The sequence below is a fragment of the Acipenser ruthenus genome, chromosome 17, assembly GCF_902713425.1.
Source record: "Acipenser ruthenus chromosome 17, fAciRut3.2 maternal haplotype, whole genome shotgun sequence".
NCBI classification, from domain to species: domain Eukaryota; kingdom Metazoa; phylum Chordata; class Actinopteri; order Acipenseriformes; family Acipenseridae; genus Acipenser; species Acipenser ruthenus.
Window position 1 is genome coordinate 29133359 of NC_081205.1, and position 18497 is coordinate 29151855.

The 18497-nt window shown below is 34.8% G+C and overlaps 1 protein-coding gene across 1 annotated transcript; it reads left to right on the plus strand.

Annotated features, from left to right (window-relative positions):
- Nucleotides 1-1267: 1267 nt before the first annotated feature.
- LOC131698002 (zinc finger B-box domain-containing protein 1-like) lies at nt 1268-17370 on the plus strand. Its single transcript, XM_058990498.1, has 5 exons — nt 1268-1343; nt 10189-10301; nt 11048-11143; nt 15087-15254; nt 17236-17370. The coding sequence occupies exons 1-5, from the start codon at nt 1268-1270 to the stop codon at nt 17368-17370; spliced, it is 588 nt and encodes a 195-aa protein (XP_058846481.1).
- The last annotated feature ends 1127 nt before the right edge of the window (nt 17371-18497 follow it).

Consider the following 18497-nt stretch of genomic DNA (forward strand, 5'->3'; position numbering starts at 1 on the left):
TTGCAAGTAATGTTAATATGTAATATAATTCTTTCAGAAGTAGGCCATTTTAAAGAAACACTACCTAGGATAACTAACCTAGGATAATAAATACAAAATGGTCATAGATATTCATATTGTAATATTAGATTAGTTTACAGTTTTGAGTGGAGTAATGTTTTCTGTATTATTAGAGGATTCTCGGTGCAGTAATCTTGAAGACCTGTATACAAGTCTGCAGTATTAAAAAGAAATTGATAGTAATTTAAACCTTTTTTTCAGCAGTTTATTTTTCTGAAGCCATTTTTTTTCTTTTGATCAACAGGGGCTTGTCACAACATTATGTCTTATTACTGTTTTGCAGTATGAGACACATTTATATGGGTGATTTCAAAAATGCACCATTGAGTGCATAGTTAGAGTCAACAGAATGGAATCCAGGGAGTTTTGTTTAAAGATGGAAATTGAGAGCTAGGAAAACCTGTTGTGTAATCCCCCAATCTATGAAAGTTTTTTGTATTTTCAGAACAGTAGGCCACGTTTTTGGTCTTTGAAAAGAAATATGTAAAATACAAATGATTATGCCATATAGTGCAAGCTTTGTAAGTTTGAGTATGAACACCAAAAAATAATATAAGCATGTACAGGATTGTTATCTATATTGAATGTCCATACTCCTGAATAAAGGAACCTGGAATAACACTGGAAACTCAGTTAAGAGCCTCATCAGTTACTATTAACAGTTACTGTTGAACCAGCTTCGCTATGGCTTATTTGAGTTTATTAAAGCATAACATGGAAAATGTTCTTTATAATCTTGACCTACAAAGGTAGAATACAGTTATTTATGTTGCAGAAGGCACAATTGACCATATTTATGGAATTTTTAAAAATATTTTATTCTAACTAGAAAAAAGATACCCTTTAATGAATAGTGGTTGGTTATATAACAAATAAATGCCATGTACCAGTAACAATAATACCAATATTAACAATAATAACAATAATACAAATCCCTAATAACAAAGTAGAAACTTAAACCTATTGCATCTGTGTTGCATATCTGCACTGTATATAAGAATAACAATTGAAACATACAATATCAACTGTTTCACTATTCCAATACCCAATACCGAAATATCTTTTTAGGCATACAAAATGAGAGTGGCAATTATCCAGTGTTTTGCTGACGTTCCTCGGAGGAGTCCCAGTAACACAATGCAGCCCTCAGTCCAACCCAGGTGAGAACATTGTCTTTTGACCACTCAGCATCACTCTAGCCCTAGGAATGGTGGGGCTGGGTGCAAAGGAGACAACTTTACAGCAGATCAGAAAAGCCATAAAAAACGATGAGAATCAAGAAGGTAGGTTGCATGTGGAAGTGGACGTGGTGGTGGGATAACTACGTTCACTGGGAAAAAAACACAGGAGTTCAGTACTCATTCAATACTAAAAGTGAGTGCAGTGATTCTAAAATACGATGCCTGTACAACATATTATAAAAATATGTGTATGTAATAAAAATGAGTGTACCGGATTAGTAGTAACTAACACAGTATATGCCTGGAACATGGTTTTATTTCTTATAGGACCTGAATTTACAATACTCAGAAGCATTTCCAAAGCAATGACAACTACGACTGCAAGTGAACACTATGCACTCAAGCTTGTCAATGCTGTGTATGTCCGGGAGGGATCAATGTTAAGGGATCAATATCTCCACAGTAGCAGAGATTATTTTAATGCCACAATCAAAATGGTAAACTTTCATGACTGTGCAGTGACTGCAAAACGTTTAAATTCCTGGGTGGAAAGTCAAACCAGTGGTAAATTATTATTATTATTATTATTATTATTATTATTATTATTATTATTATTATTATTATTATTAATTTCATTAATAATGACAATGTATTTCCCACGTCCTGTTGTCCTTGGCATTAAGTATAAAAAAAATATATATTATAAATAAGGCTTTATTTTATAAACTAAAATGTATGGTTGCATTGGTAATATCAGCACATCACAACAGTATATTTCTGAGCAAACGTATTATACTTACTTTTGTTAAATAGTTACTTAATTGCCGTGGAACATCAAAAAAGGTTTGCATATCGGTTGAAATTATAGTCAGAAAATGTTTTGTAGTAAGTCTGTGACTGCTTAATTGTTGAAGATAATAATTAGAAATGTAATTGTAATATCACTTATCAAGTCTGCAGACACTGTGCATGATTAGCAGTTGATTGTGTTCAGCTATTATTGGTTTCAGTGTTATCAATTCCATTAATCTGGAGTCAATGCTATTTAGCATGACGCAGTTGGTAATTATCAGCTTGTACATTTATTATTAGTATTATTGTTTTTGCTAGGCAAAATAAAGCATTTGTTTTCAAGCCAATAATTGTTAAGTGTTTGGATGTAACACACGAGCAGACGGTCAGATTGCATGAGGATGTGAAAACCTGTCGTCCAGAGACTTTAAATTTTACACTGATGGCTCAAGAAGACAGAGATGAATTTCAATGCATGTACATCCTGCAGAGCACACCTACTACTGCTGTTTAAATTGCATAGACACCAAAAGAGTATAACCATTTTATTCTGCTGAGTGCGTTCTTCAAATAAAAAAATAAAAAGAGTGCATATTTTCTAATAACACATTTCTGAGAGCTTTAAGACTTTAATTAAAGATGCATTTTTTCTGCAGGTATGCAAGCAGCACCTATAATGAGTTTGCAACATCACAAATTTGTGACCGATCATCAGTTCCTGTTTATCATAAAACATAACACCACAGGTATATGTCCCTGTTCTCTACAATAATTTTATTTTATTAGGATTATTCAGATTGAATAGTTTATATATATATATATATATATATATATATATATATATATATATATATATATATATATACAGCATAGTTATGTAAATAGTTTCCTCTACCTTTTAACATAAGTCTTATTTTAAACATAGAACAACATGTCCTGTATACAGGGATTGGACAAAAATAATGATAAATGTCTGCGTAATGTTGCACACCTTTTGTGTACATATGCTGTGTGACTGATTCAATTGTTATGCAACTGGTATCCTGACCCCTGGTTTTCTAATCCCCACAGATTGCAATACCTGTACCTGTTAATGTATAGTTTGCATGTAATGTAGTTACAGTGTTTATCATTAGTTATAATAATAAATAATCTGTAGCTGCCTTTAAAGGACTGAGACAGACAACGATAATAAAAAGTCGTTATGCAACTGATAGAAGTCCAATGTTTTTCTTTTTTTCCTTTTAGGATCTATTTTGGGTGAGTTATGAATCCTCAGACAATGAACTCAAACGGAAGAGATACTGAAGCTCTGTAAAATATTGGGAAAAAAAAAGCTTAACATCTTAAACTTAGCTGAAAAAATCTTATCCCCGTGGATTAAAACACATTTCTCGTTTTAATCGCGTGGTCTTTGTGTATTCTTCCATGAAATTAAATTTGTTTTATTTACTTAACTACTGAAAATTGCTGTGTTGACAAAACATTTGTCATGCATTAACCTGGAAACCATTAGTTTTCTGGATGCCATATTAGAATAATGAAACCTGCAGACAGGTAGCCTTCAATGTGTTAAATAAATCAGTTTTATATAGTCATTTCATCCTAAATTAATATATATATATATATATATATATATATATATATATATATATATATATATATGAAAGCTCTTTAAGATAACAAAATACTAATTATATATTACCAAAGATATTATAATACGGTTCACAGGGGGCACAGCCAGCTAATTATTACTGTAGTCTTTCATGTGATTTAGTGCAATTGGCAGTCACTGCTTGAAAGAAGTCCAGGATAGAATGACAGTGGGTGTACAGCTGTGAAGGGAGATGCAGTATGACCCTATAATACTGTATGCATATAAAATGCACCCCTAGATGGCAGTACATGCAAGACAAATACACAATAAGGTTATGAATCTTTCATTTAAAAATATATAAATATAAATAAATGTAAGACTTTACAAAAAGTAGCCATCTAAATACATCCAGATTTGTTCATTATAATCTGCTAAAGCTCTGGGGTCAACCTCCAGGCTTTCTGTGTGGTTAATGGTATTTAGTCTGCATGCCTGTGGGTATTTCAAACATACCATTTGCCATAGCAAGTATTTCACACTCAGCTCCCACATTATCTGCGGATATTTAATAGGAACCAGCAGATGCACTCATGATATCTGACAGCTCAGAGGTCCTGTGAATAAGCCATTTAACTGCTCATTCTTAAGGGCTACAACCTGTCAGCTCAGTTGCATAATATAAGAATGTATTCATCAGGCCCTGTGATCATTTCAACCGTTTCTTTCATTATTTGATAAGCCTGACACAGACACTTTTGAATTTCATGCACACCCAGTTGTACTGCTCCTTTTAAACCACATGTCCAATGATGGTGTAGTGGATTTACTCTCCTCTATCCAAAGAGACTCAGGATTCAGGTTGATTATCAGCTCCAGATATTTTAATCAATGTATACAAGGAAGAGTCTACAAGAGACTGTTAACGTACACAAGGGTTACAGGGTAGGGTGTGTCTCTGGGTAGGATGTCACAGAAGTTTGTGGTAAGGCCTTTTGTTCATTACATGTGGTTCCAGCTGTGCTGTAGCCTACCAGAACCAATTGTCCTGGGCAGTTCTTTCCTGGGGACAGGGTGTAAATCCTTTGATCTGATGGGGTGTCGACTGTGGTGTAACCTCTCTTGTCTCAGGCAATCCTTCGTTATCACAGCACACAAGATAGAATCAGAACAGAGAGTGTCTCAGAGTTATCAAAGTTGGTGTCCTGGGGATGGGGGAACACTGTTGTTCATCAGTCCGAAAGGCCAGCTGCAGCTGATGCAATCACTGCTTGCTACAGTCTCAAAGGCACCTCACGTTCAATTAAATGTATATATAGAAATACAAGACACACACATATAAAGTTCGTTAGAATTCAATAATTTTCCTCTTCAATGGTATCTCTGAGTCCTCTGGAAAATGAGAAGCTTAATTAAGTTAACAGATTGCATAAGCTTTCCAGCCATTCCTGGTATTTCATAAATTGCTTGCTGCAAAGTGCCACTATAAAGAATGGCTTCAAGTGCTTCTTCTGCTTGTCAAATGCCAGCTATCACTCGAAAGGAGTTTCAGGCTCGTTGAACGTCTCCTCTTTTCCCTGTTTGAAAAGTCAGCTGTCATAAAAGCAGGCTTGCTTTTCTTGGAAAAGGTCATCAGGTTCAGTTTATACATCACAGACCTGGAAGGATATAAGGCACTGTCCGTCGTTTTCCTTTGTTATAGCTGGCTGGAAATGCCAGACTGTTTAACCAACTTGCCAAAATATTGGCCTTAAAAGAGTAGCTTTTGAGTCCAAATATCGTGCAACAGTCCGGAAGTCCCCTGTGAAATTAGTTTGATCTCAATCTGCATATTGCTTACAAGTCTACCCCAGTGGCAGATGAAAAGGTGACATTAGATTCTCCAATCTGTTCATTGAAAGACATTCATAATTTAGAAGTGTATCGAGACCCTGGACAGGATCACATCATTAGTACACAGATGAAGGCACCAGACAAAATGTTCGTTTGCTTGACTTAGTTTCACATTGCATTTTTGATTAAGTGTTTTGAAGTGATGGATGAGTCGCATCTTCATGTCTAACAAAAGTCCAGAGGGCTTATGAATCATTTGGGACCATACAGGCCTGGATATTATAGGGTTATTATCTCATTTTTAATATGTAAATGTACTAATGTTTTAGGAACATGATGAAACAGTCATTAATACTCCTTAACAGAACAAACAACAGCGTAACTACTAGTTAATTTTGTATTTACAGCCGTCTCAGTCTTCACTTAAGTGGCCATATGCTCTTACCATCTAGTCAATTCAACAACAGATTTATTTATTTAATTATTAAAGTGAATGAAAAAGATGCCTTGAATGCACAGCCACAACTGTGCAGTCCCTTTGCTAACTGTTAATTCAGGTTGCACTGTATCAGTGTACATGGTTGTTGTACCAACTTGAGAAAAGCAATTTGTATATGATAAACCATTACAATTTTTCATACAGCTTTGCTTGGAGCAAAATATATAAATAAAATAACTGCTCACTGAATTTGTACATCTATTTCTTATCCCCCTAAATATTAATGTAATCTTTATCCCATGACTTTTCTATTGCACAAAATGCAAAAGAAAATAATAGATTATATTGCTGCATTAACAGTTAACAGCATTCAAGGCTGCTTGCAGGAGTTTCCATACATATTGATGGTGTATTAGTCTGTATGCAGCAGCATGGTTGGGATAGTATCTCTGCAGCTGAAAAGTCTGCTGGACGGGAATGCATTTTTGTGCTGTGTGGGAATGCGATTAAATAGTAGGGAAATGAACACGTTCTTAACCTTGTGTATCTGAATCATGTTGGTTTGGATCCCAGCTCAGTCTGTCAAGCTGAGATCTGAACTCATCCTGCAGAGTGGTGAGATGCCAGGCCATTGCAGTGGTTGCCTTGCTGGGTAATTAGCATAGTTTCTGTTGAAGACAGGAGGTGGATGAGGACTGGAAGAGTGCCTTAGGTTTGCAATCCTGAAACATTCTGTGAATATACATTAGGAATCTCTCTTTTATAAACCTGCATGATCCAACTGGAGCTGTCTGAATAAATTCTCACTTTATCCAGTAATTTACATTTTTAAAGAAATAATGTCAGTGCTTATAACAGGTACAGGATTGGAAGTACTGGAAACTTCAGTCCACTAATAATTATCCACAGAGCTGGGATAGTACTGGCATTGAACTTCCCCACATTGCTCCATGCCCTGCTAGTAAATAGTAATATCATGGGAAACAATATGTAGAAGCCACGTCATCCACGGATATTCTAGTGTACACTCGCACAATTTCTGCAACTATGCGGGACTACAAGTACCAGAATGCTATGCGCTGGTAGTTAAAATCAAAACGCCCTGCTAAACATGGATGCATATGGCATTGGTCATAAGAATAACTATAATACAATATAGAAACTTACAAACCTGTCAAGTTTCCCCCTTGTCTTTCTAGATCCTGCCCATGATCTCTTGCGATATATCTAGTTGCTATGGTAATACAAGCAGTCTATGCGCCTCCTCCTTGACAATAATTACACAGGGAGAAACAGGGAGTGAACAGTGATAAATGAGACTTTCTACACAGTAGTATATATGTTCATTTTAAAATAAAATGATTTAAAATTGGATGGTGCAAACGCTAGATAGTGTGAGTTAATGTAGAATACACGTCTATGTATTGCGAGGTGGATGGCAGTGTTTTCAAACGTATATCAATAAAATAGATTTGACAAACACCTCAAATGTTTGCACAGGTATTTAATTTAACATGCACGTGGTTTTGTTGTTTTGCGGCTTTCGGTTGTTTAGTTTATAAATATAAAAAACAGCTACTGTATGTCTAGTTATTTTGCTTCGTTAACTCAACTGGTGCGGCATTGTACTGACTGTAGCTAAGATAGCAGAAGTTGGACATGATCACATTCATAGCCTATGATTAAACGCACCATTTAATAAATAAGAAAAATATGTCGTCTGAATAGAATAAAGTATACAATTATCTGTGGCATACCGCAGCATTGCTGCTCTCTGTCAGGCATCCTCTAAGCTGTGTGATTTTAACTCACCTCAGTGTATTATGTTCACAGAAGGAACCTCTCTCAAGGTGCTTAAATTGTATTCACGGAACAAAACAGTCCATCATTAAAAGCCATGAATTTGAATGATTTTGTCGTTGTCACAAACCAGCCTAATTCAGTTAAATTAAAAACCAGGTAAGTGCCTTTGCTATGAAGCAATTACAATCATAATATATACCTTTTCAAATATTTAACATTTAATATGATACTCAATAAATCCATTTACAAAATAAATAAATAAATAAATAAATAAATAAATAAAAATGAAAAATTCATATATTTGTATTACATGAATCGGTTTATGTTTAATTCCTAACAGGATGAAAATGTAAGATATTTTTTTAGTAAAAGTCATTTTACAGTTAAAGCTGTCTTTTTGCCACATACATTTATTTTGTACTGAAAAATGGAACTAAAAAACTACTATAATTACATGGATTACTAGATCATCATGCAATTCACATACTGTATGTATTTCATTAATTTCAGCATACATTACATTAAATAAAAAATCACCTTGATGCTTTACTATTGTATTGTTCTTGACTAATTCTAGTTTGAACATTCACAGAAATGTGCGAGAGATGTGATTAGAAACAGTCCAGCTAGAGCTGGAAAGTAAAGACATGGAGAGTCGGCTTCAGCAGCTGAGACAGCATGAGCAGAAAAAAGATGAGCGAGAGTAAGTGAAAGAGTCTTATTGTTTTGCATTTAATATATTCAGTAGTATGTAACTTTACAGAAATATATAGGGATAAACACAAACACTGTGTGCTGGTCTTTTTGAAGGGAGCTAGCTATCTTTCCTGTATCTATTCCATTGAACATTTTGCTCAATTTACAGGGTATTTCTATGTGGAACTACTGTAGATGATTAAGTAAGGGCACATTTGTAAGGCAAATTATTTTCCCCATCATATTGCCAGTTAAAAAAATTAGGGGAGAACATTTTATTAGGTTATCACCATAATTTCTATCAAGTCTCCTACTATAATATATTTTAAAGAAGCCATTAGAGGCATATTTCAAAATATTTGACTGCATAATTTATATAATGAAACTTATAGCCTGTACAGGTACAGTGCATATATCATGTTATGAAACTCACATACTCGATCATAATAAATTGCACTAGAAATTCATTCCATAGGGAAATATACCAAGCTCAAAATAAAATGTTCTGTGTGATGAAATGCACACATCATCCTATGAAGTTTTTATATTTAGAAAGTGTTATTTTTAGAAGCTCATACATTGTGCAGGAATAACATACTGAATGCACCACAGGTTATAGTGCTTGTTTAAGTAATGAATTTGCTTTATCCACTCCTCCTGTATCTATAAGCTCCTGCTTAAAGTGGGAATATATCAAGACACTGTATTGACAAGGATATGCTTTTTTATGATGTGATAATGTGGTCAGTTTACTCTCATGGGGGTTGTTATGCATATTATGAAGTACACAAGCTTTGTCATAAACTGGGTCACCACAATTTAATCAAAACGCTGTCTGTTGAATCAGCTGTTCTATATGTTGATGAACAGACAGAGAGCTCATTCAGTCAAATGGCCCAAAAGGCCCATCATAAATGAAAAGTGGGAAGATAACATGTTCCGTGCTGCTCACCGCTTGTGAATTGCTATAGATTAAGTGGAATTTTTGGCAACAGTTAGCTGAATTTTCTCAATTACTGTTTATCTTCATGGAAATGTCTAGGCAATAAACTTCTTAATGGGTAGAGTTGTTATTGACAGGTGCGGGAGATAATTTCCGGGAATAAGTGCAGTTTAAAATGCACTGGCACAGTGTGTATGTCTCTTTACATGCTGCTTCTAGCTAAAATGTGTTATAGTCTGAAACATAAATATAAACACTGAGGCACCGTACTGCACATATATCTTAGATAATGTATGACATGTAAACGGATGATCTTTAGCGTGGAGAAATTATATGAAATTACAGAATATCCTGCATGTCTAAGTACACCCACTTTGTTTTTTTTTTTTTTTTTTAAGAAAATCAGGACGATTTCATTGGAGATCAGGGCAAGGGCACCTCAAAATAAAGAGAACAACTTTCAAAAGGGAAGAATGTCCTTTATATAGTTCTATAGAAAAACAAACATAATCGTAAACTAAAATAACCACTAGAGGGGGTAATGTCTGTCTTTGCAGCCCGCATAGATTCAGACAAGTTGATGTCTTATAGGTGTTTTTGCTTCTTTTATGCAGTTGTCTGCTGGAAAAGTGAAGATAAAAATACTCAAAGACCAATCTAATGGTATGTCTGTTGTACTATTATTGTCGACTAACATCAAAGATTTCTCAACACCTTTGTAAATTACATTTGCTAGAAATTGATTAGATGTCTTACTGAAGTTAGAACATCATTACTTACAAAATGGCCTTTACATATCTGGTTTCAATAAAAAAATTCAGTACATTTTTTTTTTTTTTTGCTTCAGAATTGCGGAAGCCACCAGAGAGCTATCGTTCACCAGTAGGAATGGTCAGGAGTGGAAAACCCAAACTGCAAGGAAAAATATGTGGGCAATGTGAATCAAAAAAGGCTGGCTTGGTAAGTGACATAGTTTATGAAAACTTCAAAATAAAAAAAAATAAGATACAACAAATTTGTATTGCATTGTCACACTGACCTAACATTGAAAAAAAAACAGCATGACAAAACATTTTACTTGGAAGTAAAATTGTACTTATTGTAATTGATTTAGTTTTTTTTTTTTTTTTTTTTTTACTAATCTGATCAGAATTCGAAAGACTGTAATCTCATGTCTTAGCCTAGAGGCAATACAGTGAAATGATGAGATATTCCTGTGGCATTAAAAGGGTTAAACAGGATTTACCACACAGCACCAGCAGTGCAGTTTTTCAGCATTATAAACACAAAACAAATCAATGCTGTTACAGTACATGGGTAGATTAGTTCTGATCTTTTGTATTTCTTTTTTATTTCATGCAATAATGCTTTTTGTGTGGCGTTGAGAGACAATTATGGCCACAGCTGTGAAATCAAGCTGCATTTCATCTTTACAGAGACAAGAGACAGGCTGCCATGTTTAGCCTGCCAAGTATGAAGCCCGTCAGGAAGGGCACAGGACTGCAAGTACACACTTAGCATTGGCAGGGGCCTGTGGTGCTTAACATGGACTGAATGTTTGGTTACTTTTAAAATTGATTCTTTAAAAAGAAAAAAAAAAGCAATATAACCCTCACGTACATGTAAGCAAATATTCCAAGCATTGTGATAAAAATATGACATTTAATTTATTGTTGGAAAATCTTAAATTAACATATTTTTTTTAGGTGTGTATGGAATGTGGAAAAGATTATTGTTTCAGCTGCTTTGCCAAGTTCCACCAGAAGGGTGCACTGAAACTCCACAGAATGATACCTCTACAGGTACAGAATATACTGGAAATTCATCATTTATAATAATTGTGACATATGCATGTGGGAAAAAGCAGTGCCAAAACAAGGCCCACACATTTATTGTGATATGGATTTAGAGTTCAGATAGAGAACTGAATATCCAGGCAACATGAAATGAATCAGCAAAGTAAGCTTTTCTAAATATATATTGCTTGGGTTTTGCAACATCAGCTGTAGTAGGCTGACATACTGGGATAGTCATATACTGTAATATATATATAACTTTCCATCAGAGTAACATATTGACATAAAAACAGTGCTTTGCTGTAGAAAAAAAACATTTACTGGTGGTTTCATCTATATAATTACTGATAGGATCGTTTTCTAGATGTACAAGGAAAATTACGTGGAAGTTTATGTTTATAGTGAAACATCTTTTTAAATGTTCTTTTTAAATGTTCTGGTATGACTGCTGCTTCACAATCTGCTTGCATCAGATGCCCTGTTAATATTATTGAATAATAAATATTCTAAAACAAAAAGGTACCAGTATCTAAAATAAATCAAATGTTCTCTGTTAAGAGATTGTCCTTTAGAGACTCGCGTGTCTCCACATGTGCTTAACCTTTCCGCTCCCTGAGTCACTCACAGCCCTTCAGAAAAATTAATTTAGCCTGAAGAATCGTAGCACGGGCAGTCCTTAGTTTGTTATGTCAGCTCTGAGCCTTTAATCTGCTGAGGGTATTTAAGGTAAAATACAATTCCAGGACAAAAGAGCAAAGACTGCAAGAACAATTCATTTTTTAACAGTACTTATAATTGGGTTTGCTCAATTTGTGCTGCATTACTTCTGTAAAATAAATATCGTTGCAGTTTACTAGATGAAATCCTTCTGCTTCATAGCTCACATGCCGATATCATCACAACTCCCCATGTGAATAACAGTTCTAAATCCATGACAAGCATGCCCAAACGATTGCTGTGCTCCAAAACCTTAGACAGCTAGCTGTGGCAGTGTGCCCCCAGCATTTGTGTGTTATGTGTTGTGTTGCGTGTGGTGTGTTAATGTTGGTGTATAGGTATTGGTGCACGGGATATAAATGGGTCTGTGTAGCACAAGTGATTTAAAATATATAGTTGTATTTATGCACAGGGATTGCATAATCACTTCATGTGCAGATAAAGTATATAATAGCATGTGTGCACGGGGATTGCACAAATTAGTTCACGTGCCGAGATTCAAGTAAATGATTAATTAGTAATTGAATCTCTGCACAGCTGTATGTTTAGAGGCACTCGGCACTCACTCGGGGTTGTGTGTTCGGTGAGTGGAGAACAGGTGTGGAGAAGGAGGTAAAAAGGACTAAAAACTAAAATAACAATTACTAAAACCTGCTGGCTTATAAACCAGCACGATACTTGTTATTGTTTATCGTCTGTTTGTTTGTTTGGCCAGCGTGCCGTTTTGTTTTGTCAAAGTGTTTTGGTTTTCTGTTTAAACCTTTTATTTTACAATAAAACACTGATCGCCACAGTGTCTCAGTTTTGACCGCAGTTGGTGTGTGTCTTGCATTCATTTCCTGGCCTGACGTCACCCCTACAGCCAGCCTGTTCACACTGGCACAAAGCAAACCAGGCGCATTGTTTTAAGATTTCCCCCATATTCTAACCCTGTCGTCTGGGTTAAACAGCATGAACACGGATTTGTCTCACCACATAACACCCACTTACAGTATATGCCACTTTCAATTTTCAAGTAATTCTTTGCTAGACTTCACATGTCACACGTGTGACACTGCATGCAGTTCAGCTTCTTTGAATAACTACATTCTTTATTTTACAATTTTTTGTTAAATATATGAAAAGAAATATATTAAAATGATTGTTAAAAAACAAAACTCTATGGCTATTATGTCCCTGGTTAACACCTCTGCTTGTATGTGTTGACAGAATCTCCCAGGAAATCAACAGGAATTGCAAACAGTGTATCTGGGTCTAGTCTGTCAGGCTGATCTAGTGCATCTAGCACCTATTCTCTTTCTCAGTTGGAATTCTGTTCTATTCTATTCTGTTCCCTGGTAAAATAGAACAGCTTTGTTGGTAAATAGCTGCACAAACTAAATAACTTATTTTAAATCATAGAATTGTATTTATTTATTTTGAACACAAATCATCCAATATATGATGAAGCTAAAATTCATTCACAGAACCTCTTGTGTGAAACTGACATGAAGAAGGATTTGTCTGTAATGTGTGTCATTTCAGGGACAGAGAAAACTTCTGCGAAATATCAAAGCGATTAAGTTTCACAGCCTATTTATTCACCGGTCGATAAACAGGTGAATATTTTATCGTTTCACCCTTATTCAGGAAATTATTCTATGCTACATCATTCTTATGCTACCTTCAGTATATATATTAAAAAGTATGCAATGTTTTTTAGTGATCTCCTCAGCTATTTGTCAAGCACAAAACTATAAAGCACGCTTTTTGTTCCCTCTCTATCTTAGGATATATTGAGATTAAAAAAAGAAGCAGAAAAGAGAAACATTATCAAGATGTATACCTGTAAATGTTGCTATTACCCTTCCAAGAGGGAAATACAACTTTTTCAGCATTTTCCTTGCAGCTTTTTTTTTTTTTTAATAGATTTTGTATGATGAAGAACACAGAACATTATACACCATTAAGTGAAAACTCCAAATCATATTTCTGGCAGGTTGTATTGATTTGCTTTTCAATATCGTTTTACTTGCCAATACACTCTAAGACAACAACCAGGTATAATGCTGGCCTTTTTTTTTTTTACTCCAACACAGAAATAAAATTATTCTTTAGGTGCCATAGTAATCAAGACTATTAGCATAGCAAAAAAAAAAAAAAAAAAAAAAAAAGATTTGCCTTTGGACCATGAAAGAATTTGCACTTCACTCACATGCTGGTATATTAAAGGTTTTAGCTTCTCTAATCGTGTACTGTAGGCAAAAGACGTTCTCTAAACACTTATTGGAGAATTAAAGGTGGGTAATTCTGAAGACACACACACACACAATACTCTTTTAAGAGTACTGTATCTTGCTGCCAGTCACAGTTGAGAAGTTTTTGATCTGAAAAGATATGTAGGTATACCCCATGTGGTTTCCACAGAATGTGAAACTCAGGCACAACACTCGCAGAATTAAGTTCTCACTTGAGAGCAGCAAGTCAGGAAAGGTATCACATGCCTTGTAGTCACAGCTCTTTACAGTGCATTTCTCAGTCAAACTAAATGTAAACAGTAATATAAATACAGTGCCATATTTAATATAATATGTTTGTCCTTACATTTAAACCTGTAGTGTCCCACAATCATTTTACATTGAACACATTAATATAATTCCCTGGGGTCTGATTACAATGTATTGGTACTTGGGCTTATACGGTAACAAGCTTAAATATTTAAACACATGTAGAAATACTGGGAGCTTTCTCTCTCTCTGTCTCTCGGATGCATATAAACTAGTCAATTAAATATCAGCACTGAATAGTATGGTGATTGGTGTTGAAATATATTTTGCTGAAGTGCATTTTAATATAGATATGTTTTAATAAAAATAAAACAACAACAACAAAAACTGTCAACAGTAGTTGAAAATATGTTAAAAGGGCTTCAGTTTATGGGCCCCACTGTTTAGTTTTTTATGGGTTTATGGGCCCCACTGTTTAGTTTTTTATGGGTTTATAGGCCCCACTGTTTAGTTTTAATGTGACAAATTTCACTAAAGAAAACATTACAACAATAACCAGCAGTTATACAGTCTAGTGACTTCCTTCTTATTCTATAAATAACACTGAAATAAACTTACGATGTCTTTATTGAACAGAGATTAGTTGTGTCCGACGGCATTTGTATTATCTATAGATTAATGACAGTTATTGTAAAAAAAATGCAGGAGTTAATCTTTAATTTATATCTGTATCGCTTGCCTAACAGATGGAGATCCAGACTTCCATCAGCACATTAGATGTTGTTAGTCAATTTAAAAAACAAATTGATCCTGAAGAATCTTCTGTGAAAACCAAACAGAAGGATGTTGTTGAGGAGAAGCAGTCATCTGTGAGAAATCGTCTCCCTCCACCGAAAAAGAACACAGATGCAGAGGTAGATCATTATAATAATAATAATAATAATAATAATAATAATAATAATAATAATAATAATAATAATACCTTTATTTTTATATAGCGCCTTTCATAGTGGACCACCATCACAAAGCCCTTTACAGAGACATATGCAGAGTCACTTACAATAGAACATTGATTTAACATCTCATCTGCAGGATGGAGCACAAGGAGGTTAGGTGACTTGCTTAGGGTCACACAGTGAGTCAGTCAGTGGCAGAGGTGGGATTTGAAGCAGTGACTTTCTGGTTACAAGCCCTGGACTTTAACCAATGGACCACACTACCTCCTAGTATTAAAGTACACCTCTTGGATAAACAGTAATAGCTATAACTTTAACAATAGGTATTTATTGTACTGCATTTTAAAGACACAACTCATTGGTCTGTACTATAATATATATTTTTTTATGAATAAACCAGGAGCTGAATTGTAGCCTTGGTGAGGTTCATGAGGTGGAGCAATGGCTGTCCTCTCATCACTATGTCACACTATTTAAATCAGTGTATGCCTCCCCCCCTTTTGTCTGCATTGTTTTGCTTTTTGCCTCCTTTGTATACTGGTATTAGCGCAGTAAGTTCACCATTCACTGTGTAAATGAAAATACATGATCAACTTAAGTGAAATTAAGCAACACAAAACTTCCCATTACAAACTCAAATGGGAATGCACAGACTTGTCTGACAATTGGAGTAATCACTCAAAATCAGCATGCAGTAATGGAAATTGAATCGAATATAACCATATGCAAAAGAGGCTAAGATTGCACAGAAATCTTGAGTTTGATATGAACTTAACTTGACAAATTTTCCATAAAGCATCAGTGCATTAAGGAGAAAGTATGTCTAATTTGTATGTTTTAGATACCATAAAGTTAATTTGTGTACTACAAAGGGAAATGTCATTACAATGACCAGGATTACCCAAATTGGATTTAATGCATCTAATTACAATATGGTCTGACTTGCATGAACAAACCAAATTAGTTACTTTAAAACGGTGTAGCCTTGTGAAATCAGTTTATTTTAGTCCAATAGTTTCAAACACTACTCATTTTAATTGTAAACATCAAGAAGAAAAAAACAATAAAACATATGTGTCTGACAATTATGGCATTTTGAAGGCAAATTACTAATCGAGTCATTACTGGTTGAGTAGAACATGGCAGCTTAATGCATTGACTGTGAAAGCTGCAAACGCATTTGCATCAAACTTAAAATATAGGCCTACCTTTTTAGTGGTTATTTTTATCCTTTTATTTTAGATTTCATTCTTAGATGATGGAAAGGATCTTGAGGTCCAAAGCATCAGGAAAAGTAACTAGAACAAAGGTTTATTGTTAAGTGGTAGTTTTGATGAGGAAGAATCTGCAAAATATTTTCAGATGTGTTTCAGTACCCACACCCACATTCTGTTATTGAAGGGCAATGGTCCAGCCAGCATCATTCTTAGTAGATGTCACTCTGATCTAAAGTGAAAGTGTCTAGGCTTAGTACAGGAGGCCAATGTCATCCACCTACATTCTTTGACTGAGTTGTTGGTCTTTCTTTTTTCTTTCTGGAACCAAACTAGTTGGCCGTAGAACTGAAATGTGTTGAGCTTTTTGAAATCGTGGTTGTGTTGATAAAAGTCTAACGTGACAGTTGGTCTGGGATTAAAATTGTCGCACTTATCTGTCTTGTGCTCATCTAGTAGAGACTAATTAGCTTGTTTCACCAGTGCACTGGGTGCTGAATTAAATTTTGTTACTGTATAAGAATATTTATCAAGCACTTTCTTCTTTTACTTTGCTTTCACCTTGTAGGTCTTACTGGGACACATTGTTATCTACAGTGTATTCGTTTGCTTTTCTTTAAGAACAATACATATGAATGTACAGGTTTATGATTGATTTAGAGTTAAGGCATGCAAATGGAATGTAAAGTACGCAGGAATGGTGACATGTCCTTTGTGTCCTGCAGATACATGACAACATGCAGGCTTTTGCAAAGAGGAATGCAACAGTGAGGAGCAGTGCTAAAATATATGTCAGCATAGAAGTGATTGCCGGTGTCTATGGCTTTGCCATCTCTTTGCATAATATAGATTGTGAGTAGAGTTCTCCACTTAACTGCCTTCATGTTGACATTAAAGCTCCTTAAGTACTCCAGACTGGTAAAGTTGTCATTTATCTCATGTGGACTAATGGGGGTTGCATGACCCCTTGCAGCAATTAATTTGTTTTTAGCATAGAAAGCACTTGAAACACGGTTTAAAATTACACCTTATTTATCAAGGTCATTCGCTGGAGAAAAATATGCAAAAGGTCATTTTTGAAAACTTGTTCTCATTATATAGGCCATAGGTTACTGTGCATAGCGCTTCTTTTAAATGTAACAACTCTTTTGAACCCTTTTTCCCTATGTTTTTTGTATCATCAACCACAAATGGAAGACCCCCCCCCCAAATATCTGTTCACTTATGCTAGAATCAAGACGATTCAATGATTAAATATTATGGCTGATCTCAGCAATCCATTCAAAATGACTTTAATGTATGATTGTATGTGTTGTGCGTGCATTTTATTTACATACTCAATTAGGTGTGTAAAAAAAATTATAATAACTTTCAAAATAATCTTTCTAGCTCTAAGGTAATGAGTTATGTGCAGCAGTTGTCTGGCACCTCATTAATTAATGTAGCTGAAGATGGGAATTATTGGGTATCTAGTTTGTAATATGCTAATAATTGCAGCTGGAGGCTACAATTTAGTGGATGGAGTCTATATGACCGTAATTAACAATGGATTAGGCAGACATTAATGTGGTGTTTCCTTTGATGGGATTCTTTATAATTATTTATAATTGAAAAGCAGTTGTCATTAAGAATGTAACCACCATCTCAAAATAAAATGTATTTATTCCCTTTTATTGCTTCTTCAAACTCCCCGGATACTGTTTTTCTGTAATTAGCAAGGCTGGCTGAAAGCCTGGCACTGGCCAATATTGGCGTATGCTTTACTGAAGGACAAGATAAAACAGATTTAAAAGCTTCTCGCCTTTTTACATGTATTTGTCTTTTTCTGATTTGCAAAACAGGTTTATCACCGATGCTGATGTTCCAGTTTTTCTTTCTCCAAGGGTCAGACTCCATTGTTTGTCATAATGTGTTTTAGCTAGTTTAAAGACCACTTAGGCATGGATAAAAAATAAAAAAATTAAAAGTTTAATATACAGCAGTGTGG

Bases quoted from the DNA above. Each gene is read 5' to 3' on its own strand.
- LOC131698002 (XM_058990498.1), top strand. From the start codon at position 1,268: ATGGTGGGGCTGGGTGCAAAGGAGACAACTTTACAGCAGATCAGAAAA. The intron at 10,302-11,047 runs GTAAGTGACATA...TATTTTTTTTAG, and splicing joins AATCAAAAAAGGCTGGCTTG to GTGTGTATGGAATGTGGAAA. The intron at 11,144-15,086 runs GTACAGAATATA...CTTGCCTAACAG, and splicing joins ACAGAATGATACCTCTACAG to ATGGAGATCCAGACTTCCAT.